At 40.3% G+C, this 26,542-nt stretch overlaps 1 protein-coding gene across 2 annotated transcripts in view; it reads right to left on the bottom strand.

The window, feature by feature from the left end:
• The window catches only part of Pappa (pappalysin 1), a 236,695-nt gene that overhangs the window by 157,563 nt on the left and 52,590 nt on the right, over positions 1–26,542 (bottom strand). For both annotated transcript variants that reach the window (XM_087183298.1, XM_021262175.2), the window contains 4 exons: positions 23,724–23,869; positions 14,969–15,262; positions 7,681–7,873; positions 951–1,072 (listed from right to left, as the gene is read on the bottom strand). In XM_087183298.1, coding sequence (XP_087039424.1) covers positions 951–1,072; positions 7,681–7,873; positions 14,969–15,262; positions 23,724–23,869 — 755 coding nt within the window. The remainder of the gene's footprint in view (positions 1–950; positions 1,073–7,680; positions 7,874–14,968; positions 15,263–23,723; positions 23,870–26,542) is intronic.

Here is a 26,542-nt window from a genome sequence, read left to right on the forward strand (position 1 = left end):
TTTCAACTTTCTTTCTAAAAATACAGAGGATAGCAGAGGAGTTCTCACTGGTGCTCCAAGAGGAGACGGGTTTTGCTCCCTCAGATGAACTGGTATAAGAGTGTCCCCGCCCAGTGACTGTTGGCATGAGCCGACCTAAACAAGAGCAGGAGGGACTGGGCAGGGCCAAGGTCAGGCTGTGAGTCTCTGAGGCCCAGGAGGGAGAGATGGAGAGAAAAGCCGAAAGTCTCTGCCAGTCTGACTTCAGGGCCAAGTGGAAGAGTGCAACAACTAGCATTTGTGTACTTCATCTCTGTAGAACACAGAACAGCTGTTTTTGATATAAAACAACCATGCTATAGGGAAGCACAGTCACGGGCCCCTTGGGAGGCTTGAGAAACACTCCCTGATCAGGGAAGGGTCTGTTGGTGAGTGAGGTCCAGAACAGAGACAGTCAGAAGGTTCTCCCCTCAAGAATCTTGCCAGTAAATGGACCCCCAAATGGAGGCTACATGGAAGAAGCTGAAAGGAACAGTTAGGACACATGTGAGAATGTCCTGACTAGTAGTCTCAGAAATAACTGAAGAATCGAAGACAACTGATGCATTGAAGCCCCCACACAGGTGTGCTGACTGAATGCTTGCACCCACAGCGGTGAGGGTCTGGGGGATATATAAGCACCTCTGCACTCTGGGCCTTTAATCAGGTGTGTGGCCTTGGGGACTTATTTAATATCTTGGTGCCTTTGATTCTTCATATGTAACATGAGAATTGCATACTTAAGATAGTTTAAAAATATTTCTTTAAGGAATGAGCACATGAGCACTGGCCTTGCAAACATGATCTTATGATCAGATAAAGATAGTATACAAATGAGAAAGACCATTAAAAGTCGTAAAACTGCACAGACATAGAATGAGGTGCTTTCTGCCTGGTGCACCTTTCAATTATTATCTAGAGGGCTACCTTACCTTCCGCTTCCCGAGGGCTCCAGTGTCCAGATGGGCCACAGGGCATAGGGGAGGAGGCTTTGAAAGCATACTGCACCAGGATTCTCCCTTCCAGGCAAAGATCACACGCTGATCCCAATTCTCTAGGAAGCCAAGGAAAGAGGGGAAATGCACCGACTTAGAAACATTTGAATGAACAGCTGTTGAAATGAGGCTAAAGATAACAGGGCAGAGGGCACAAGGCTATGGACTCCCTTTTCTCTTTACATATGAGAAAACTTTGAGAAAATGTCTGTAAGTGAAATCTGTCTCATTGCCAGGACATCTTTTGGGTCTAAGTGGATCCTGTTGTGAAGATGTACCTATGTCCCTGACTTCAAGCAGCACAGAATCAACAGGGCAGAGGCTTACTACCTGTGATAATTATGATTCGACTTGTCATGAAAAGATCCACTGGAATTTGCTGTGTGGTTCTGAGAAAACCTTTTACCTCACTGACTCCGTTAGCAATATTTATCGTGTACTGTACCTACTTTGTGCCAGGCTCCACCCTGTGTCACAGGCACTAAATATGAAGAAATCATGGCTCCCTCATTTGAAAATGAGCGGGCTGTATTAGATGATGCCTGCAGAACCTTCCAGCCTTGACATTCTGGGGATGGATGAGTCACTCCTTAATTTAACAGTCAAAAGCAGTTTCTTTACTTTGCCATCTAATTCATTTTAGCAGCTTTCCGAGGGGCTAGCCAATCCCTCAATGGCACTAGCCCCAGAGTGGAATACCATGGTGGCTTCTTCTGCTGTCTTCTGTGTCTGGATTCAATCTCCTTTTGGCCATAACAGCCCCTGGGATCCTACTTGTTCTCTAAATTTGGCATCTTTTTAGGAGGCAGGCGTGGAGAAGGCAGTGGGATGAATCCACTCCTCCTGGATTATTGTAGACCCCCAATACTGCAAATCAGAGTGACCTTTACAGAGGAACTGGAAACTGAATCTTGACTGTCAAGATGTCAAGAAGTGTCCCAACCCAATCCAGCTTTTGTCAAATGCAAGACCCCGGATCATTCCTAGAAAAATCTCAAAGTGGGAGCCAAATATGAAGTCTTGCAGCTTTCCTCTCACAGGGAAAGGCCATGCCTCTGGGCTCACATGGTAAGAAAGGACACATTTAGTGCATCAGTCTTCTGGTGCTCCACAAACAGCTCCTGGCAGACCATCACCAAACCTCAACCTGAATAGGTCACGCCTCTGCTTATCTCCTTTGGTAACTCCAACCCTTATCACCCTGAATCACGGCAGCATCCAATGCCCTAATAAGCCATTCTCAGCATTCTAGCCTTGTTTTCACTGATCAGCTCTGGTGACCTTCTATGTTGTTCCATGTTACCTCATACCTCCATCCTTGCTTTTTAAACCTGGCTGATGTTTCCCATCCATACCTTGGATATTCTATGAGGAAATATAAATGAGTTCTTTCTATTTCTCTGTGAAATCCTTGAGGATAAGGTCAGTATCTTAAGGCTCTCTTTCTCTCCCGGGGTACAGTACATAACTGATTTCCTAGGGATGGTTAGTATATGTAGTTGAGTGGATGGATGGATGGTTGGATAGATGGATGAATGAATAGATGAATGAATATCAGTCACTCAGAAATATTGTTAATGGTCATGGCTAACCCAGTGCTGACTTTCAAATTACATATTTTGCATTCTTAGCCCTATTGGTGTAAATAAACCATACATAGGTAGAAATTTTGCAAACACACTAACCCTCAGTAATAGAATAAATTAAAAATCCCAAAGTTAATATGTTCAGTGGAATAATAAGCAGTTATAAGATTATTTATAAAGAGTGTATAATTTCATGCAAGATGTGCAAGGTATAATGCTAAGTAAAAAATAACCTTTAAAGTGGAATCTATAACACATCTCAATACTATCAAAATAAGCTATGTGAGAAAATATTGGCTGTAATTTTTGAGTGGTCGATCATAGATTGATCTCCCCCACCCCGTGCCACTACTTTTACTCTTTTTGGCTTTCTAAAATTTCTGCATATTATAAATACATCTGAGATATTCTTGAATGAACAGTAATAATATTTGTACAGATATATGGGCAGCCAGGGAGTTAGAGATGAAAAGAGATACTTCTTCAGCACTGCTAGTGAGGGAAGAGTTCCCTCACAATGACCACAGTCCATGCATAGCGGCTCTGAGTCACACGACTGGCTTTATGATGACAACAAGATTACAAATATCCTGGAGCAGACTCAGGAGCCATAATGACCTTAATAGTCATTGAGTCTTTCTTTTTTATTTATTTTAGAAGTTTTGTTTTGGGTGATACACAAGTCACCTGAACTTTATTGAGTTTTCAACACATCTCAGGTTCCCAAGATATAATCTGGGATACTGGACATATCTAGGGAATGTATGTATTTCCTGCCTTTGGTATTTATTTGATTTTAATGGATACTTATATGTACACACACACACTGCAATAATTTATCTACAGGATGTGACAGCTGGGACAGGTCATCTTCCTTACCTAGGTTTTGTAATAGTCAAAGCTTAAAGCCCTACATCTGTGCTCTTCAATATGGTAGCTACCAATCACAGGAAGCTATTCAACTTGAAATTATTCATATTTAAATATATTTAAAAATTCTCCTGCTCAGTAACAGTAGTAGTATTTGAGTGCTTCCTAGCTGAATAGTGGCCACTCTCTTAGACAGGACAAATGTAGAACAGAGCAATCATTGCAGGTAAAGTCACATTGGACAGTGCTTCTCTTAGGTGCCCATTATATAAAATGAATTGACTTCTCTCCTTTGAAAGTAGAATGATACTAGTTATATACCATCTTTGAGAAAATCATTATTTAAATCATTTTTAAAAGTTAGACAGGGGCTGGGGATTTAGCTCAGTGGTTCTGCCATCTGCTGTGAAAGCACAAGGACCTGAGTTCAATCCCCGGTACCAAAAAAAAAAAAAAAAAGTTAGACTAACCCCTTTGGCTTATAGACCAGAAACCAAAGGCTGAAAAAGCTGAGAAGATGGAGGAATTGTCAAAGATTTCAGACCCAGGTCTCTTGGTTCCCAGCCCAGTTCTCTATCCAATACACCATGACCAATTGTTCCAATAACTGAAACTATCTAGTCAACACATGTTTGCAAGACAGATGAAAATAAAAGAGTTAGAAAAACTGGGGGTGGCCTTGAATTATTTATTCAGTTGCCCATGTGTGAGGACACAGGCTATTGGAGGATCTGAATATGTTTTTTCAAGGAAAACCCTTGTATTCTCTTAGACCACAGATGTGAGAACAGCAGGAGGACATGAGCATGGCCGGGGGCGAGACACTGACATTGATGGATGATGTGGAAAACACCAGAGGTTTTGCAGGGAAAGGGAATTTTTCAAGTAGCTAAACAGCTCTGGAAAACGTTGCATGCGATGGAAGCTAATATTTCTGGAGTGTACAGCATGTGTGCTTGCCATGCCACAGAGTTCGTTTGTTGAATTCCTCACAAAAGGCAGGTGATGCGGGGGGGACTATTAGCACCTTTTATGGAAGAAGACTCAAAGGTTCAGAGAAGTGAGAAGGCAGGCCCAAGGTCCCATCAACTGGGAATAATGAAGCTGAGAAGGGGAAGCAAATTACTTGACATCAAAGCTTGTACATTTTGTACTAACTAAACCAAGTCTAAATTCCATGCATATGGGTGAGGGATATATATATATAAAATGTAGTTCCAGTACATCACAGAATTTATTGAACTTGTGGACCGACTTCCTTTAGCTATAGATGATGATCTACGTAGCTGTTAACCCTAATTAGACATGTTTCAAAAATGTCAGTTTTAATTTAACATATGATAACTCCGTTATGAAATTTTAGACTGAACAAAATAGCTATTGTATGGGGCTCAAGTACCAACTGACTATAGCTTATTAAAAACATATTGATTGAAACTGAGGGCACTATGTAATGAGACATATCTCATTACTCAACAATTAACCTTCCAATAGGTTTCCAACAATCAGATGGTATTTATTTAATGGACAATAACTGCTTTATGAAATACAAATTGAATACATACACAGGAAGCTTCATTTACAAAACTTCCATTTTTAAGTGGAATGGAAGCCAAGTCTTGACCAAAAAGTCTGATCCTTCTCATCGCCACAGAAAAAATAAATAAATCTACGGCTGCTGGAAAGCTTGTTCTGAAGTGTCACATGAGGTTTCCCAAACCCAGCTCTGAGCTCCAAGTGAGCTCAGAGGCTGGGGCAGGGGAAAGAGAGTTTCTACAGGCAGCCTCGGAACTGCATTTCCTTCCCCACTCGTCCTGCTGCCAAAGGAACTCTGTAGGTTTAGAGGCTGATGGTGAGGTAAAAAATTAGGACACATATTTCCTGTGGTACCATGATTGAATACATTTTTAAATTAAAAAATTAACTTACATGATAACTTTATGTATTTATGATATGCAATGTGATTTTTTCACTGTACATTTACAATGCTGAAGGATTGAATCAGGCACATTAACAAATTCATCACTTCTCATATTTATCATGTTTTGTGTGGTGAAACCATTTAAAACCTACCCTTTTCACAATAAGTAAACATTGTGTTATTGCTGACTTGGATCACCGTTCTGTGCAACACATCCCTAAAATGTCTTGCTCTTGTCTAGCTGAACGTTTGTACCCTTTGATCAACATCTTTCCTTTCGCCATCCACCCTCCTCCCCAGCCTCTGCTAGCAATAATTCTCCCTATTCATAGTTTGACTTTAAAAAATTCCACATACAAGTGAAGTCAGGTGATATTTGTCTTTCTGTAACTGCTTTATTTCAGTTAACATAATATCCTCCAGACTCACCCATGTTGTTATAATTGAAAGGATTTTCCCCTTTTTAAGGCTGAATAATATTTTATGGTGCACATATACCACATTTTGTATCCAGTCATCTGGTGAAGGATGCTTAGGCTGCTTTCATATATCAACTATCAGGGTGTCTCTTCTGCATACGGGTTTCAGGTCCTTTAGATCCATCTGCAGAATTCTAAGACAGTTCTATATTTAATTTCCCCAGAAACTCACACATTATTTTCCATAATGGTTGCTCTAATTTACATCACCATCAACAGTGCACCAGGCTTCCCCTTTCCCCACATCTTCCCCAACATTTGTGAATGTTTTGTCTTCTTGACAAGAGCCATTCTCACAGTGAGAGATGGTATCTCATGGTAGTTTTAATTTGCACTTCCCCAATAATAGGTGATGTTGAGCTCTTTTTTCCACATAACTGTTGGCTATCTGTGTGTCATCTTTTGAGAGCTTTCTATGGAGGTTTTTGCTTAATATAATTTTATGCACACACAAACACATACACTTGGAAATATGAGCTATTTGACACCTTTTTTGCAGTTGTTTTGGGAGGTAGTGTAACACCTCCTGCATAACGCTAGTTTTGGAACAATTTAATGAAAGCATATGGGAGTCATAGACAAGACCTTGCAAAATGTGAGTTGGATCCCAGCCCCTACCACTTTTCATGGGCTCCTGGTCAAATCTCTCAGCCTCTCTCAGCAACAAATCTCTTCTTATCTGGCACATGAAAAAGATAATTCCTTTTTTTTACTGGATTACTGGGAATATGAAATGAGCCTCTGTATATAAAGCATTCAGTACAGATACCATCACACAGAGAGCACTTGACAAATCACAGAATCCCAATGGAGAACTACTAATTAATTATGATCATGGTTTTTATTTTTGTCATCATCAATATTATACATCACAAGAAGGGGTGGGACAGGATTAGATACTTATTTTTTTGAGTTAAAGCAAAGTTTCAAAACAGAAGTAAATATTGCCGTCTGTTTTCATAAAGTTTTATTTTTGCAGTTCTGCGGTAGGCACACAGGGCTTCACATGCCAGGCAAGTTCTCTACCACTGACCCAAGTCCATTAAACTTTTCAATCTGGTTCCCTCAAAGATGGAGCTTGTCAGGGACTCTCCATGTTGATGGGAACCGCAAGAAACCATTTTAGTCAGGTTTCCACCTTCTGGCTACAGTGGCATTGTCCGACTCACTTTTCAAGAGAGGAGCACACGCTTCAGACAAGGGACGTGACATGTCTAAGATCATACAGCTAATTTGTAATAGACAAGGGAACAGAATTGGGGTATCTGAAAAATCCCTCCTCAGTTATGCAAATAAACACTGGGCGCAAAGATTACGATTATTTATTATTCATATATATGAATGCACACATGTGTACATGTGCACAAAAATGTATTTTCATATGTAATGTGAGCTTCACAGAATATAATAGGAAGGGTTTTACCCATTAACCAGAGGCATTTTCAATCCCTGAGCTAAGAAAGACAAAACCAATATCTCCAGCCTCAAGATTTCTAGCAATAGAAGTTTCCAAGTTTCTAATAATAAAGCAAATCTAAACATCTAGTCACCTAGAATATGTATCATTACTTATTGATTTCCAGTAGCAATCATTGATTTATTCCCTGATCCCCAAATTACAACCTGCCATAAATACAAGTCACCGTGCTAAGTGGTGTGGTTCCAGTTTAGGGAGAGCAAGAAACACAACAAAGTCCACTCCAAGCCAGCTTCCCTTTCAAGTTTCTGTCTTTTTGGCAGGAGAGAGAGAGAAAGAGAGAGAGAGTGTGCGCGCACGCGCGAGCGATCAGCACTCCATAGGGCACACTCACCTTTCAAAGAAGTGACCGTCGATGGGTGGGAACCACTCCAGCGTCACCGAGTCCGCTGTGTGGCCCACAACCTGGGGGGCAAGTGCGACAGGCGCCGGCTTCCTGGAGGGCTGCCAGCTCTGGTAGACCAGGTCCAAGTAACAGTGCATTCTGGCGACTTGATTGGGCGTGAAGGAGTCCGTACAGTCGTCATCTGCAAGCAGGCAGAGGGAGAGATAAGCACTGAGCTGCACAGGCAGGCATGCGAGAAAAGGATGACGTCTCCTGGCGGCCAGAGAGCCAGCACCCCCATCTTTCCTGCCAACTCAGGGTGGCCTCCTCCAGTGCTCAAGAGTTAATGGTCTGTGAACAAATTAGAGCAGTCATCACTCCTGGAGACAGGTGAGAGGAAAAGGAGGAAGGGGAGGGTGGACAGAACTGGAAAAGTATGCCTGAGACGTGAAAGAGCTGCCAAGAGGTCATGGTTAAGGACAAGGGCAAGACAAGCTGCTTTCCAGAGGCTCCAAATCCAAGAATTCCCTTCCTCTTCACCCCTTCTTCACTATCTCTTGCTCATTCTTTCATTTTTTAATCCATGCAGTCATTCTTTCCTTTATGTGCCCACTAGTTTCCTGGCTTACTCCTTCCCATTCATTAACTCATCCATTTATTCATTCACATTCATTCATTTTACTCTTCACCGATGCAGTGATGTTGTCTTTCAAACAAGTTTTACGAGTGTCCAACACATATTCTCTGCTCTGTGCCAAGGGATAGAGAAAGATGGAACTTAAAATATTCCTGCTGTTGGAGAGCTACTGGTCCAGTTGTGACATCAAGGCCAGTACACTGAATCAGTCAGGTTATTATAAGGTCACTAAAGTCTGTGATGTCGACCACCAACGAATGGGGCCAGACGGCACATGGCGGGAAGAGGGTGAGCCAGAAGGCTTTCTCAAGAAGGAGATATTTGAGGTCAATCAGATTACATGGCTGTGACTAGGAAAGAAAGTTGTGGGGTTGCAGGAGAGGGAGCTGTACAACCACATAGCCATGGCATCCTAGATGAGATTGCAGGACAGGACAGGGTCAGGCAGACTGGGGACAGCAGAGGCTCAGTATGCAGGATCCAAAAATAAGCAACAGATCTCCCTCACAGTTTTGTGACTGGGACAAGTGCCTAGTACGTGCTCAGTATGCAATGGGCACGGCATGCCATGCTTGGCACATGTTATGCCTCTCCCCGAACACACATTATTTTTAGAGTGCATACTGTTATTTTCTCCCCTGTACACAGGAGGATACCACCATCAGAGAGGGCAAGCAACTTGTCCAAGATCTCAGAGCTAAGCATAAATCTGTAATTTAAACCTAGGCAGTCCCAACTCCAAGGCTGTGCATCGAATCAACATAAGCACTTCTTTTTGAGCATGAATGAGACCTTGCATGGATACAGTTTCCTGCAGGTGGCTGATAAATGCGACTTGAGACTGATTCTGAGTATGAGGGAGATTGCAGTGCAATCTCTCAGGTGTCTTTAGATCTAATGGCCTTCAATCCTGCTCTCTTTCTTCCACTGTAAGCTGAAGGCAGTGACCCAAGACCTGTACCCAAGGAAGAAGCTTGCTTCCTGTCTTTTCCTCCAACAGTGTTATTCAGCTGCCCCAGGAGCAGATCAAGGCATTGTTTTGGCTTGATTTCCAAAAACACCACTCCTCAGAGGTGTCTGCCTGGTCAGGGTTTCTGCAGCTGGGCCCCAGACAGAGGAGCATGTTGCTCACCAGATCTTAAAATAAACCCACTACAGGGAATCCTACAGCATAAACTCACTTTTTCTTATCATACAAACAGAAAATAAGTTTGAGCAGGTGCTGGGCAGTTGGAAATGACCTTGGAGGAAAGGGTCAGGAGTATGAGGGAGTTTATACACAGAAGCTGCCTTAGATCCTCCGAGTAAGTTGACAGTCTCGTTTTCAGTACCCTGGGGAAGGCTTTAACACATTTGGAGAAAGCAAAGGAGCCTGACGTCCCTTAACAAATATGATACAAGAGTGTAGCTAATTGGGTTGATCATTTCAAACCAAGGTGCACTATGGAGCTCGCTGAATAACACACATTCTATGGCTCTCCATTGCCTGAAGTACAAACACTTCAGTCTGACAATGGCTGGATCATCAGGTAATTATTTCTTTGCTTCTATGAACTGTATACTTCATCTGAAAACCTTGGAAGAGTCAAGGAATAGGTTAGATGAAGGAGAAGGGCATGATGGCTAAGCAAAAAAGTGCACACAGGATCTGGTGTCAAATGGCCAAGTAATTTATGATCTAAATGCCTCAATTTGCCCATCTGGGAGAGGAGACAATGACAATACCCAGAATGTTCATAGAACACAGCTGAGATGAAGAAGTGTGGGGTACAAGAACAATGTCTGTGATAAACGCTTAGCAAATACTCATGTCTCATATTTGGGGTGTGTGTGTGTGTGTGTGTGTGTGTGTTCACTTGTGTGGTTGTGTGGGTGAAAGTTGGAAAACTGGAAGCAGAAAAAACTCAGAAAGTAAAATATGCACATTCACATTTTCTTTGAGCTAGCAGTACCACATTCACGAATTCAGTAGATAAATGCTCATAGATAAACATGGGAAAATATGTGTTGGGATGTTTCTTGAAGCATCAGTTATTATTATACTATTAGAGCCAACACATTTGTTTAATAACAGGGGACTATGTAACTTAAGGCACAGTCATAGAGTAAAATACTAATCAGCATCACTAAAAACGAAGTAATTTATGATTCAGTTTCGTCATGTATATACCGGAGACATTTAAATCAACTCCGATCCATAGAGTGATTGTGAAGATTTGGTGAGCTGGGGCGTATAAAACATTTATCAAGACATATGAGGTTGAAAAACAGCAAAGATTTTTCCTCTCTATAAACTTCTGATTTATTTTTTTCTCTAAAGAAGAAGACTATTTCTCTTTTTTTAACTTAAAAGTTAGCCATTTTCATGTTTGCAAATAAAAAAAGATTGAAAATGGATAGGTGAGAGAACTTTATAGGGGAACAGGAACACATCTGAAGTTTAAAGCTGAAGTCAGAAATTGTCTGTCCCCGGGTACAACATGTGCGGATTCAGCTGTGATCTGAATCTTGGGTGAGCTTCCAAAGGGTTCCCGGGTATCACAAATGCTCTGTCTCAGCTAGCTAATGTCTCGAGTAAGCCCCCAAATGTCTCCCTCCTAGTATTTGTGGCCACAGCATCTCAGTTTGTAGGAACAGCCAGTTCATCTCACTCTTCTGTCCCTCTCTTGTCCTAGGGAGAAAGGACTCTGGGGACTTCAGCTCAGGGGAGTGGGGCTGGAGGGGTGTACAAGTCACATGCTGCTGCTACAGAGCCTTGGGCTTGTCAGCTGAGCCTTGTTCTTAAGAACAAATTTCTACCAGTAGCTGGAAGGTTGTGTTATATGGGAAGTTGGGGGATGGAATTGGTGTCTCCATTCCCTTGGGCAGAATACTGACCTTTACAGCACATTTTCACCCACTGGAAAGTGAGGATCAAAGATGTTACCCGCCTCATAACGCTGAGGAGGGCATCTAAAGCATATCTACGTCATGGATGACTATTTCTATTATAAATGCCTCTATCTTTCTGTGTTTTAAAACAATGATAATATTAGTAAGCCTAATAAATAATTATGCTATATGTTATTATTATTATTGTAGAATATTTAGAGCATGTCAAAATGTTACAAAGAAATGAATATTACCCTAAATCCCTTACCTGGAAAAAATATAATTAATATCTAATATATATGTGTGTGTGTCTTACATTACACATATGACTCTATGATCTTTTTCATCTTCAGTAGTCAAATAATCCTCTTAATTATCATTTATCAAGCACTAACTGATACCAAGGACAGCTGTAAGTCCCTTATTTGAATGATTGTATCTTAAATGTAATTATCCTTCATGATACTGAGGAAGTAATTGAGGAAGAAGTAATTTGCCTGGGATCAAACACTGGAACATAGAAGATTCAAGTTCTGGCTCCTCACTCCAAACATCATACTCTGAGTCACTATGTTACTCTGCTTATGTTCATGCCTCTCAGCCATCTTCTACGTCATCTTTACCTGCTGCATGATGTTCTAGCATATGGATGTCTTGCGATTTATTATCTTCAGGCTTGTAAGCTATTTCTAAAATTTTTCACATACAAAACATTTTTCTTCTTTGTCTGGCATATAGTAAATGCCTAATAAATACATGGGGAATGGACATTGTTAAGAGCATGCTTATAGCTAAATCTTTAAGCACATTAATTGATTTATTTGCTTCAAATATTTTCCTTAGAGAAGGATTCCTGGGTCAAAGCATGTGTGCATATTAAAAGTCTCTGGCACACAGAAAAAGGGCAACATAGCCTATAGGCTGGAGAAAGCCTGATTTTTTGTTTTGTTTTGTTTTGATTTTGCATTTTGAAGGAGGCCTTGATTCTTTGAGCACCATCTATGTTTGCCCTATTTTCTTCAGGAAGTGGAGTCAGGGTTGCTGCCCATTTGTCAGCTAAGGGCTTATTTAACAGTGCCACTCAAACTCCTCTGGTGCTTCCTGCTGAGCAGGGCTTGACCTATCACTTGCTGTTGCCTGCTTTATCTAAGCACAGAGATGGTGCAGTAAGAAAGACTTGGATTTAAGTTGACCTTTTGCCTTGGTTTATATTTGCGACCCTGGATAAGCTACTAAAGCTACCTGAACCACTTTTCCTGCATCTGGAAAATGGGTATGATAATAATAGCACTTACCAACCCCATTTGGGTTACTTCGAGGATTCAACACACGTAGTGTCGAGTGTATCAGGTGTACTCGAGGATTATTGTAGGCCTACAAAACCAATATGGTAGCCACCAGCTCACATGGCTTTTTCAGTTTAAATTCATTAAAGTAGTAAGTACTCAGTTGCACTAGTTTTATTTCAAGTGCTCAATAAATTAGGGTCACCTTTGCAGAAAGCTCTGTTGGACAGGGCTGCTAGTGACCAGGTTGAAGGAAACAGCACCCAAGAAGGAAATGCAACTGGAAGAAGTTGACTCCGTCATCTCTCTGCCCTTTCTTCTTAAAGGAGGGAGCCCTGTGCACTGCTCTCTTCAGCCCTGAGAACCCAATCCCATTCTGCATTTTGAATTTCCTCCAGCTGCTTTTGTCACCTCATCTATCAGAGATCCTAAGGAAAACAAACATTTCAAAGCTCATAGTCGCCTTGAATATGCTTTTGCGGGTGTAAGTTTGTTATCGTAGCTCAGTGAATTAGTTCTGCTGTTAATGGGTCACTGAGCTGAGGGGTTCCTTTAAAAAAACATCAGTAAATCAATCACCCTTTAGATCTGTACAAAAAGGAACAAAAAAGGAGATTTAGTTTATGGGGGTCTGGTAGCTAGTGGCAGTTTGCAGGCCCCTAAGAGGCCGGCAAACTTCCAAACTCATGTTATTGTTTATTTTCCATGTGTGTTGAGCTGGCCAAGGAAAGGTGCTACAGAAATGGAACGTAAGTATGGCTGTGTGAGGGGACAGGGCACCGGATATGCAGTGTCTGCAGAGTCCGGAGTAGGAGCTCAGTGGGAATCTGCTTTTGAGGAAATACCCAGCACCCTGGTCTATTTTAGAGAGTCACATCTAAAGACTCTTTATGGTACCAGGGGTGAGTCACAGACTTTTCCAGAGATATCAGATTTAAATTGTATGAATCTTACATCTGGACAGGCCCACAGATGTCATCAGCCCAAATGGGAAAGCAGGAAGAAACAGTGGGGTCCACCAAATCCTCTGGGATTCAGCAGCCAAATCTCTTCAAATGCAATTAGTAAATGCTAACAGAAATGCAAAATGGTTGGAAGGGGGCCTCCACTGGTGAAGAGGAATGGAGACCTCCAGGCTCACAGTTTTCTCATGGGACCCCTCTCCTATCTTAGTGGAAAACAATTTGCAAAACCACCCAGAGTGTTCGATTTCCCCCACATATGACCTGAGGCAAATGACCTCAGTAAGCTTCCATACTGTTGTCTGTAAAACGGGGAGAGTTCCTACCCCATTGATTTGTTGTGGGAATTAAATGATTTGGAGAATATTAAAATCTTTTCTGGACAATACATTATTATGTGGATGGAAATATTATTGTGTTTTTTTTTTTTTGGTCCTGGGCATTGAACTCAGGTCCTTGTGCTTGTGCAGCAGGCGGCGAAACCACTGAGCTAAATCCCTGGCCCGGAAGTATTATTGTTGATAAGAATCAATTTTATATATACCTATTATAAGGATTCACATATTTCCCCCCTTCTTTTCTCCTTCCCTCTTTCCTTTCTCTCCTTGCTTCCTTACTACCTAAAGAACATTTACTAAGTACCAGACCCAGCATTAGGTCTGACGATACAGTGATTATACTAGATACCATCTCTCCTTTCACAGAATTTTCTTGTTCTAGTGGAGAATGAGATGCCTAACTTAAGTATAATAGATCAGTGCTGGCCTACCATGTGCAACTGTGTGGATTTCACAAGTACACTTGACTAATGGGGCCAGTGGTGAAAGCTGGGAGTGCCCTGAGGAATGAGTGTCTTGTTCTAATTTGCCAAAGGTGTTAAGAGGGCTCAAAGTGACCTTGATGTACCATGTGCTAAAGGGAAGCACAAGACATCCTAGAACCTGGAGTACGAGTCCTTAACACTGCCACTGGTGGTCTATAAAAGGGCTACGATAAAATATTGTTAGAAAGAAAAACCCCTAATCTTGTGTAATGATCTTGTATTTGTAAAACCCAAAGCATCTTTTTCCTTTGCAAAAACCAGTAAAAAAAGAGTGTGAGAGTTTTACATTTATATAAGGGAGACCTGGATTAAACAGAAAAGGTTCAACAATCCAACAGCTTAGAAAAATACAGCTGCAAAACTAGCAAGGACCTTGGAGGTTAAATCCAAAGATTTTATTTTCTTGAGAAAAGTGAGGCCCAGAGATGGGATGACCCATAGGTATTAGGTATTAGTAGACCTTCTACCTGAGTTTTCTGGCTTTGGATCCCAGTTTTCTACCTGAAGTGAGTCTGAGGAGCTTTGAGATGCAACATCTTCCTTGTGGCCCTCAGGTGCTCATGGAAGGAGCCTTATGTTTCTTGAGGGTAGGAACTCTTTTAGTCTTAGGAAAGGTAAGCAGCTTGTTCAAGGTTACCCCGAGTCAGGACTGGATCCCATGTCTGACATCCAGTCCTATGCAGGACTGGACCATGCCAGGCAGAGTGTAGAGCCCTACCTGCATAGCTCATGAAGTTGTTGTAAGGAGTGTTAAAGAAGCTATGAAAGCCACAGGTGTCATTCCCTGGTCCTGGATCACCGCAAAACTTGTGTTTAGGGGCTGGGTTGGTGTCATTGCAGAGATCTCCGGTCTCAAAGGAAGGCTCTGTTTCCATGCAGGGGTCGCTGCAGGACTGGATTTCTGAGATGCCTCGGAAGATGTGGTAGAGGCCCAGACTGTGCCCAATCTCATGGATCATGGTGTGAGTATGCCCAGGAATGCCGTAGAAAGATGGGTTCAAGACAATGCCACCTGCAAGGGGAAAACCAGAGTGTTAGGCAAGCTGGACACTCTGCTTCCTGGTGCAAAAATGCCAAGTTAATCAAGGGTAAAGGGATGATGCCCCAAATAACAACTGGCTTTTCCACTGCCCCGAGCATTGTTACAACCTGTGACATGAATCACTAGATATCAGAGCAGGAAGAAAGGAGCCTCAAAACTCACTTTGTGCAATTCCTTTTCATTTTTCAGATGAAAACTCCTATGCCTGAAGAGGGGAAGCAACTTACCTATGTAATTTCAAAGAATTCAAGAATTCTGAACTCCAGCTTGATCAGCCTTTTTGCTGAAAATTTTACAAACATTCTGCATGAGCTTATCCTAATGAAATCCTCACTCAGGCTCAGAAACCTTGGTTCCATTCTTGTTTTGTCTTCTCGAACCCTGTGACACTGAGGCAGGTTAATTACCACCTCAGAATGCCACTTATTCAACTCTGATGCTCTAAAAGCGAGAACACTCATGAAAGACACCACCACGCTGCGCACACCATTATAACGGTGCTAACCTCAGCAAATACTCAGGTGCTGCACTGAGTAATTCAGGAATATAATCACATTTAGTCATCTCACAACTCAACAAGAGAAGCATGGATTCACAGAGAGGTGCAGTAACTGACCCATGATCAGGAGGAAAAGAGAAGCTGAAATCTGAACTCAAGATCCTCGAGTACCAAAGCCAGGACTCTAAATCAGTGCTCTGTTGCTAATGCCTAACATGAGGCTTGGAATATAGCGTCTCATTGAATGTGTGTTGAATACTTGTTCTAAAGGGTGTTGCGAGGTGTAACTAATCATTTGCAAGTAGCTAGAAGAGCACCTGGCATACATCATGTGTGCAACTTTTGTCCATCCACACAAAAGCAAGCAGCCTAAAGGTGACCCAGAGACTTGGTAGAAATGCAGACTCTCAAGCCCTATTTCTCATCCACAGCATCACAATCTACACTTTGACTAGAGTTCCTAATGACTTGTCTGTACCCTCTATTTGAGAAGCAGTGGTCTACACAGCATGTCCCAGAAGATGGAGGATTGCTCAGCTTGAGGAATAGGCAGATCAGAACTCAGCAGAATCAATGAATAGTTCTGGTTCCATATTTATGTTAGGCATGGGAAAGATGAATATAGGTAGAAAAGGAGATATTTAAACTTTAAAATCCAAATGTGTTTAAGGGAAGGTTAAAATTCAGGTCTGAGAATATCATAAGCAGAGACTTTAGCCACAGTGCAGCATCTTATGAAAGAATGGTTAGAAGGCAGGGCCTTGTTGATTTGGATTGGAAAGCCCAGAACAGGCATGAAGGAATTTTGTCTTGGAACTGAACTGGTGGGGTAACAAGTTTGCTCAGTCATGGAGCTCACAGAGTCTATTAATCCTGAATTGCTTGGAGACTTCTAACAAGTAGAGACGTACGAAAGGGCGCGTAAGTGTGTGCATGTGTGTGTGGGTGTGAGAAGGGGCAGGCAGAGGCAAAGAGGAAGAGAAATTGAGACAGGAAATCTTTCTCAATTATTTTCTGTCAATCATAATATGAAACATAATCCCCTTCCCACCCAAAGCTTTTTCCAGGGATCACGGCGTAACAGGAGGAAAAGAGGGCAAAAAATATGGTTCTGATATATTGAATTTGATTAGGGCTACTGCACAGGAATAGCTTATGACCAACATCCTTCAGAATGGAGAGAAGGCAGTGTGCAGGCTGGCTGGAGCAAGCCAGACATGTGCTGCTCTGCTTCATAAAGGCCTTGTGATCTGGAGCAACTGACTTTGCATCTCTAGTGAGCTCTAAACTAAGCAGCTGCAATAGTGTGAACGGTTCTCGGCCTCTCCATGAATCTTGTATATAAGGGAACAAGAGGACAGGACAGTCCTGGGGATGATGATAAGACAGCAGACTTAATGTCCAGGCTGGCTCTGTTTGTTCTACCTCAGCATCCTTTCCCACAGAGTGACAGCACTGCGCCCAAGTCCTGTTTCATTGCTTCTCTTAAAAGGTGAAATAGCTTGAGCCTGACATCATCCTGAAATACTATAACATGCTATGGATTTATAGCCTCCCATATTCCTGGCCCTCATCCAGTCTCCAACATTCATAGAATTATCAGGGCTATTTTTCTCTAACTTTAGAAGTCTGCTGTTCAATCCTTCTCAGACTCTGATCATGGATTTTCTGGTTTCTTTTCCAATAGCATAGAATTTCAGAGCTGAGAAAGATCTTCAGATGCCATCCATTCTAACCTCTCTATTTAAAATCTTAGGAAACTGTGACCTGAGGAAAGAAAGGGGCATAACAAAGCCCATACTGCTAAGCCATAGCTAAGAACAATTATGATTTTGCTCTGGTCTAGTATGATCCCCAGTAGGCATGTGACATAAGCTGATCACATTTAACTTGCCTAATTTGTAAACTCTCTTCTGATCAGCCCATCTGTCTGTGTCTATCCCCACCCCCCCATCCACCTCAAGGTTTCCCAATCTTAGCATTATTGACATTTTTACTGCGTCATTCTTTGTTGTGGACACTGTAGGGCATTTAGCAGCATTGCTAGCTAAAGCAGATGACAGTGGCATGGCCCTGCTTATAACTTCAAAAATGTATCTAGACATTGCCAAATTTCTCCTAGGGGACAAAATCCCTGCAGTTGCTAACGACTACATATTTACCTTTGCATTTTTCTCTATTTATAATGCATGTGTCCGAGCATGCGTGCGTGCAACACACACACACACGTTTCATTTTCTTAAAAATTTTGAGAAATAAGAGCAGACTGAAAGCAGAGCTAAGAATAGGGTTTGAGCCAGTACAACTTTTTCATGTGAAGTTGCAGAATCTCTTGTCTCCAAAATATAGATTTCGAGCAGCTCCTGGACTATGAGTGTGTTGCAGGAGGCATGAGACTGAGCTGAGTATAGATCTATCATCATCACTCTGTTGAGCCCTAACTTTCTCAGATAAAGATGTTCACAGTATTTGTTGTTGTGAAGTTAAGTGTTCTACCAAAGAGAAAGCAGTTAATTAAATCAACTGTGGTGCCTTTTGTCAATGGAACATTATGTAAATATTAAAACTTTCATCTTCGAGAGAAGCTCAGCCAGTCCCAGAACCCGGAAGGAAGCTCTCCACCTCCATCCCAGGCTCCTAGGGCAGAGAAGGTGAGCTGGTCCCAGCACCTGGAAGGAAGCTCCCCCACTGCCATCCCAAGCTCCTAGGGCAGAGAAGCTGAGCTGGTCCCAGAACCCAGAAACAAGCTCCCCCATTGCCATCCCAAGCTTCTAGGGCAGAGAAGGTGAGTCATGTGGGCACCAGAAGCACCCCCTCCTGTGGAAATGAGAAGACATGTAAACAAGTCTCAAAAACAGACTTCTGGATCACCTACAGCAACCTCAAAGGGAAACGAGATGGAACAATCTGATACTCAACCACCTGGACTCTCTGAACTGGCAACAAAAGAGGATCTGGGAAAAATGAAATCAGAAATAATTACTCAGATAACAGCAAAGATTTTGCTCATGGTGCAAGACATGATTAATAAATCTAGAGAGGACACAGATAAAAATATAGAGGATCTGAGGAATATGATGGAATCCCAGCATAGGAAACAAATGGAATCCATAAAACAGATAAAACAGATTTCCAAGAGATTAAAAACTCCATCGAAAGTCTGCACAGCAGAGTGAACCAATGTGAGGATAGAATTTCACATATAGAAGATAAGATTGCAATTAGTGAGGAGGAAAAGATAAATTGCTTTAAAATTGTTAGGGAACACGAAAAATCAAACCAGCAGCTGCTAGACGATGCAAAGAAGAATAACATAAGACTGATTGGAGTCAATGAAGAAAGAGGAGAGAGTGCAGATGACATAAAAAAACTGTTCACAGAAGTGATGGCAGAAAACTTCCCAAGGAGGGGAAAAGAACTTGACATCCAGATAAGTGAGGCATATAGGACTCCAGCTAGCCTTGATCAAAAAAAATCTACACATAGGCATATAATAGTTAGGATTCCAGAAATCCAACAGAAGAACAAAATTCTACAAGCAGTGAGAGAAAAGAAAAAAATCACATACAAAGGAAAGCCCATCAGAATCACAGCAGACTTCTCAATGCAAACCCTCAAGGCAAGAAGAGCTTGGAGTGATGTATTTCAAGCCCGAAAGGAAAACAGCCTCCAACCCAGATTGATGTACCCTGCAAAACTATCTTTCAAAATTGATGGAGAAATAAGATATTTTCATGATAAAGAGCACCTCAGGAAGTTCATGAATACCAAACAGGCACTCCAAAAAAATTTAGACAATACCCTAGGAAAAGACAATGAGGATCACAACCCCAGGAAACCCAGCAGAATGAATCCATTGGGTGTGACAAATTAAACGCAAAGGGGGAGAATCCAACAAAAAGAAAAAGTCATGACAAGGCTTTTAAAACTTTCAACTTCATCTCACTAATGAGTGTATAATTCAATCTTATTATTGTACTGATTAGTATTTTTCTGATTCTAGAGTTGCACACCATTCCTTGTGCTATACCAGCTATTTATCATCTTCTTACGCCTACATTTTAATTGGGTTGTCTATAAATGAGCTCTAAGCATTCTTTATATATTCTGCTCATAGGTTATATGTATTGTAAATATGGTCTGTTTAAGGACTACTTTTCATTTTAATGATGTCATTTAAAGTTCTAAATTTTGAAGGAATCCCATTTATCAATTTTTTTCTTTTACACATCATGTTTTTTGTATCCTAGGTAGTTCTTGCCTACCCTGAATTCATAAATATTTTCCCTTATAATTTCTTCTTAAAGTTTTATACTTTTAGGCTTTCTTATTTAGGTTCATAGATTCCCTTTAAGTTATTTTCATGTGTGGAAATAAAGGGTTGAGGTTAATTTTTTATATACAGATACCAGGTGTTCTACTGCCGTTTGCAGAAAACACTATCTCTTCCTCGGCTCTTGAATCAAGTTTATATTCTATAAAATGCTAATGTTAAATAATCTTTCAAAACTCAGTGGACTATATATGTGTGGTTCTATTTCTAGATTCTCTGTTTTATTCCAATGATCTATATGTCTTTCCTTACACCAACACTGCCTTGATTACTGTAGCTTTAGAAGAAGTCTGCCAACACTGTTTTGTTTTTTTTTTAACTTTTCTAGGTCCTTTGTACTCCTACATAACTTTTAAATTTCAATATCCAATTCTTCATTTATAGCAAGTATACACAGACCTGAATTTTTTATATATACCTTGTGTTTTCTAATCCTGCTAAATTCAAGTACAAGTTCTGGGGGCTCCTAGAGATTTCTTAGTATTTTCTCTGTAGATGATCATTTCATCTACATATAAAGATTTTGCCTCTGCCATGCCAATCCTATCCTAGTTATGTCATTTTATTGCCAGACTATTTTGGTGGGGACTAGGTTTCAAAGTTTAATGGACAGATAAAGAGTACAGATATCTGCCCTTGTTCCCCACCTTAAGGAGAAAGCATTGTATCTTCTCCATTTATACAAGGCATTCTTGCTGGAAGTATGGAGTACATGTCTTTAATCTGTTGAGAAGTTTCTGTTCTACTTCTAGGCTCCTGATAGCTTTTACCATGAACAGCTGTAGAATTTAGTCCAATACTTTTTCTCCAACTACTGACAGGATCATATGGCTTTTTCCTTTCCTCTGTTTAAATGACTTTTAGGGGTGGATCTTCCAATGCAGAACCAACACTGCCATCCCTATAACAAAACCACTTTCTACATCCTGCCAGATCTGACCTCCAATAGTTTGTTTTGTTAAACAAATTTCTATCTATGTTCATACTTTTTTCTTCTATTATCTTTATCCAGTTTTAGGATTAGCACAATGTTGAGATCCTAAAATGAGGGGAGAAGTGTTCCTTCTTTTTTCTGCTTTAATTGTTTGATATAATTTATCAGTTAAAATGTTTATGAGCCTACTGTTGTCATATAGGTAGGTTTTCAAGCTAGGAATATACTTTCTTTAATAGGTGCTATTCAAATTTTACATTTCCTCCAGAGTTAGTTTCATTAATTTGTCTTCCAAGGTACTTCTTAGAAGTTGTCAAATTTATTTCAAGAAAGATTTTTGTAGTGTGCTTTCTGTATCTTTTTAAATTCTGTAAAATCTGTGGTAATGTCTCCTAGATCTTAATATTGTAATTTAAAAAATGTATAACTGATATTGTGTAACAGGAAGAAAAGGTCTAAAAGGCCAGGGGAATTGGGAGGCATAGGGAAAGGGAAAAAAGGGAAAGGAAAAAATATGAGAAGAGGAAAAAAATGGAAACAAGGTCTTTGCAAATAGGGAAGGGTGGAGGAGGTGAAGGGAGAGCAAGGGAAGGGGAAAAAAAATAAGAACCAAGATACTCATGTAAAGGTACAAGATCCCAATGATGAATGTAACTGTATTTTATACCAAAAATGTACCAATAAACTTAATGGGAAAAAAAACAAAAACAAAACAAAACAAAAAACCCTTTCATCTTAAGAGTAGGCATATCTGCCCTTGTGCCCCACCTTAGGGAGAAAGCATTGTATCTTCTCCATTCATATAAGGCATTTTTGCTGGAAGTATGTAGTACATGTCTTTGATATGTTGAGAAGGTTCTGTTCTACTTCTAGTCTCCTGATAGCTTTTACCATGAACACTGCAGAATTTAGTCCAATACATTTTCCTCCAACAAGTGTTAGGATCATATGGCTTTTTCCTTTCCTCTGTTTAAATGATGGCTTTTGGGGGTGGATCTTCCAATGGTGAACCAACACTGCCATCCCTACAATAAAACCACTTTCTACATCCTGCCAGATATGACTTCTAATAGTTCATTTTGTTAAACAAATTTCTATGTTCATACTTTTTTCTTCTATTATCTTTATCCAGTTTTAGTATTAGCACAATGTTGACTTCTTAAAATGAGGGGAGAAGTGTTCCTTCTTTTTTCTGCTTTAAATGGTTGATATAATTTAACCAGTTAAAACATATATGAACCTGTTGTTGTCATATAGGTAGGTTTTCAAGCTAGGAATATACTTTCTTTAATAGGTGCTATTCAAATTTTATATTTCCTCCAGAGTTAATTTAATTAATTTGTCTTCCAAGGTACTTCTTAGAAGTTGTCAAATTTATTTCAAAAAAAGATTTTTGTAATATCCTCTCTATATCCTTTAAAATTCTGTAAAATCTGAGGTAATGTCCCCTAGATCTCGATATTGTAATTTAAAAAATGTATAATTGATATTGTGTAATAGGAAGAAAAGGTCTAAAGGACCAGGGGAAGTAGGAGGGGTAAGGGAAAGGAGAGAAGGGAAAAGAAAAAATATGAGAAAAGGAAAAAAATTGAAACAAAGCCTTTGCAAATAGGGAAGGTGTGGAGGGGGTGAAGGGAGGGTGGGGAAAGGGGAAAAAATAAGAACCAAGATACTCATGTAATGGTACAAGATCCCAATGATGAATGTAACTGTATTTTATACCTAAAATGTACCAATAAACTTAATGGAAAAAAAATCTTTCATCTTAAGACAGGTGCAAAGAATCCAGAGGGTACTTATTCTCTTGTGGCTTTCAGGGGGAAAAGCTGGGAAGGAAGTAGTTTTAAGACATCTGTAGCATGAAAAAAATGCAGATAGCATAATAGCAAGTGAAAAAGAACACACAATTGCATATATTTTATGATTTCAAATATGCACAAGTAAAAAATGCATATATATATATATATATGGCTGGACAAGAGCATGGAAAATAAAAAATTACAGAACTAGTACATTTACTTATAGGACTTGTTTCAGAAATCATTGTCATTTTTTACTATTGGTGATTGGTTTGTATAAGCTTATGTCTTGTTCATAAATATGCATAATTTAAATACAAGGAGAGTTCCTGGTAGTGTTGGTGGGTAAATCATGGAGGAACAATGAGTTCTAACAGATTCTCTTTCTCTTGCCTTTTCTGGTGTTTTTCAATCTAGCCTAAGATCTTCTGAGCCAGTACAATGTGGTCACTGGGCTGAGATATCTGCAGAAACTATGAAGCAGGAAGAATAAAGAGAAAGCAGTCAATGTCTAGAATCAGGAATGTGAATTTTATTTGCAGCTCTGTCACGTCTTGGGTGTGGATCATGGAAAAGCTCCATTACCTGTTTGGATTTAAGTTTTCTTATTAGCAAAACATGGCTAATGGTACTGTGCTATTTTCCTCAGAACATTTCTTCGTGGCCAAAATGAGATGAGGAATGCCGACTAGTTTTGTAAATTAAATAAATAAATAAAATAAAATCAATAAATTAAATTTCATTACCACCTGCACCTTTGGATCCTGGAGGTGATCATCCTCAGTATTAAATTTGTATTAAATTTCAGTACTGAATTTGTTACTGTCTTACTGGACATCCTGCTTGTAGAAGTTTCTGAAACTCACCTAAGTGCATTAGGGCCTCCTTGTCCCATGGCCAGGTTGCTACTCCTGCCAACTCTTCTTCGGAGGAGTTTGCAAAGAATATATTGAGGTGTGTCGATCCATCCAATCTAAGAATGTTCTTCAGCTCATTAACATCCAAGTAGGCTCTGCAACAGAAAAAATAACCTTGGCTGTTATCACCTTTTATAAAACGTATTCTTCAAATTACAAGTACTCCCCAAATAATTAAGCACTACTATGTGCCAGGCACTTCACCAAACTCTTTATAAACACCACTTCACTGAATATCTCAAATACTATTATAAGATGACCCCACTTTACAGATAAGAAAAAGAAATAAATCCTTGTGCACTTACGAGACTTGCCAACATTGCTTGGCTTAAAAAAGCAGGGTTCATTTTTGAATGTAGATTTATCTATAGTCAACATTTCTACATGTAAAGAGTGCTGTGTTGACTGCAAATGAGGCCACATAAAAGTATAGATTAAGATCCCAGACTATGGATGAGCTAACATGTATTCTAGTCTTGGCATGGAGGTGCATTAGAATGTATGCTTTGAATATCTACCTTGAATTCACCTTGTAGGTGGCAATATTATTCTGTTACCAAGATGAGCAACATGGACCCTAATGCCTTTCAGTAGGTTACCCAAAGTTGCAGAAATGAGATTCAAGGTTAATGCGGGCCAGTCTGAAAATCTCTTCTCTTTTCATTGAGGCATCATGCTGCTACTCATAGGTATTTCTGCATTCTGTAAAGCTCTATTTTTTATCTGTGAAATAGACTAGAAAGTGATATTGTATTTAGGGTTGCCGTCATTACAGACTGATACATCTTATAAATGAATGAATCCCATATGCTACAAATATGTTGGAGAGGAGGGTGCTTTGTAAAGAGATTGGCACATCTTGGGTGGGTAAAGAGGAAGGGAAATATGGTCCTTTCATCAGAATAGAAACACTTTGTATGAGGCGGTGCCTTTGGATCAACCTCAGCTGTATCTCTCCACAGCTCCTATTTTAAATAGAGAGATACTTATAGCTCCTCTCTCATGCTTCTTTCATCCCCCATTTTGTCTGCTGTCATGCCTCAGGGATTCAGGTTAATTAATACCTGACAATTATTTTTGAGTAAGGTTGGAAGTGAATTCATGAATTAAAGAATAAAAACCTAAATAAATAAGAAATTAGGAACCCTGGGGAGTAGATAAGTCAATTAATAATGATATCTCATGATTTTGTTGGGTCCTTCCATGTGTTCCAACTTTACTTGGATTATTATTTTTAGTCTTTTTAATAGCCAGGACGTAGGCAGTATTGCTGTCCATTTTCCAGAAGACACAGAAGCTCAGAGGACCTTCATAATTTGCTAAGGTCATACAGGTAGTTGGTGGTGTTCTCTTTTTTCATAATTCTGTCTTTCCCTGGAGTTCTCACAGAGCCTGCCCAGTAGTACACATTAATGATGATTCTCTTCTTGTTCCCTCTTGGAGTAGAAGAAGGGCCTGTGGAAGATTAAAGTTCAAGTTCCCCAGCATAGCCTGCAAGACCCTGCCTCCCTCAGCCTCAGCTCTTTCTGTCACCTCTCTTGAACTGCCCCCGTCTCCCAGAGTGCTGGAATTACATTCTTCTACAGATACCTGGAAGCTAGGAGGGTGCCTTATTTCTCTCAGTTCTCAGCTTAGTGCTTGATACCCGGCAAACAATCAGTAAATGTTGATGAAATTAAATTTAAGCAAGGAAAAGTAAAAGCTAAGATATTTAAATTCCAGTCCAACTTCAGCAATTTCTGATTATGAGGCTTTGGTTTCCTTATCAGCACATTTGGACTATTAACCTCTGTCTACTGCTCTACAGGGCATTTCTGTGGATTTCAAACCTCTACCTCTACCCTGATATGAACAGGATATGCATGATTCCTAGGGTACTCTTTTGGCCACTCATGTCATTGAGAGCTCCATGCTCATGAAACCAAATGTTCATGTGGCCATAATTTTTATGACTTATCAGTAAAATATTAATGTGGGTTGGAAATAAAGGTGGGGCTTGAACTGGCTAACTCTAGTGATAGCCAAACGAGCTTAGATATTGGTCAGAAATCTTCATGCTGAATCCTCTTTATCAAGTCCTACATTTAGCTTCTAGACTGGAGGCCTCAGGAGGAGTTCTAACCATTCTGCTCTGTAATCAGAGAAGGCAAGGATGAAGAAAACTACCATTTATGAAGTACTTGCTGTACATCGGTCCCTAAAGTAAGTACAATAGCTGATCAAAAAATATAGTGTATGTTTAAATTTAAAAATTAGTATCCTAAAAGACACATTGCCATTAATCCACCTTAAATACTCCCTCTTGGTTTGAACATATATTCATCCTTCTTGCCACACTTTCTGAAGCAGTTCTGGAAGTCCTCTTTCATATGTGTCTTTATGAGGTGTGATTTAAAAATAAAGTATGGTGAACATGGCTGTTGAGTGCCTTCCAATGGAAAGGAAGGCTTGTAGAAACACTGTGGTGTGTTCTCATCCATCTTATTCATGGGATCTGGCACCGTGTGACTTCTGGCTCTCCCCAAAATCAACATGATCCAATTCAGAACATTGAGGCAGCTGGGATAGTGCAACTAGACTTTCATGAAGTGCTTCAGAAAGTGGCTGGAATGATGGAAGTGAGGCAGAGTATTCTGAGGGGGATTAATGGCAATATGTCTTTTACTGTAATACATTTTTTTAAACTTTCACCATTCACTGCATTTTATGATCACATCCTACATACAGATTATCGCATCTCTGATACTTGAGATGTCTCATCTCTGGTT

Source organism: Heterocephalus glaber, unplaced genomic scaffold, assembly GCF_053883595.1.
Source record: "Heterocephalus glaber isolate CG9 unplaced genomic scaffold, H.glaber_assembly_v1.0 deba00001479, whole genome shotgun sequence".
NCBI lineage: Eukaryota > Metazoa > Chordata > Mammalia > Rodentia > Bathyergidae > Heterocephalus > Heterocephalus glaber.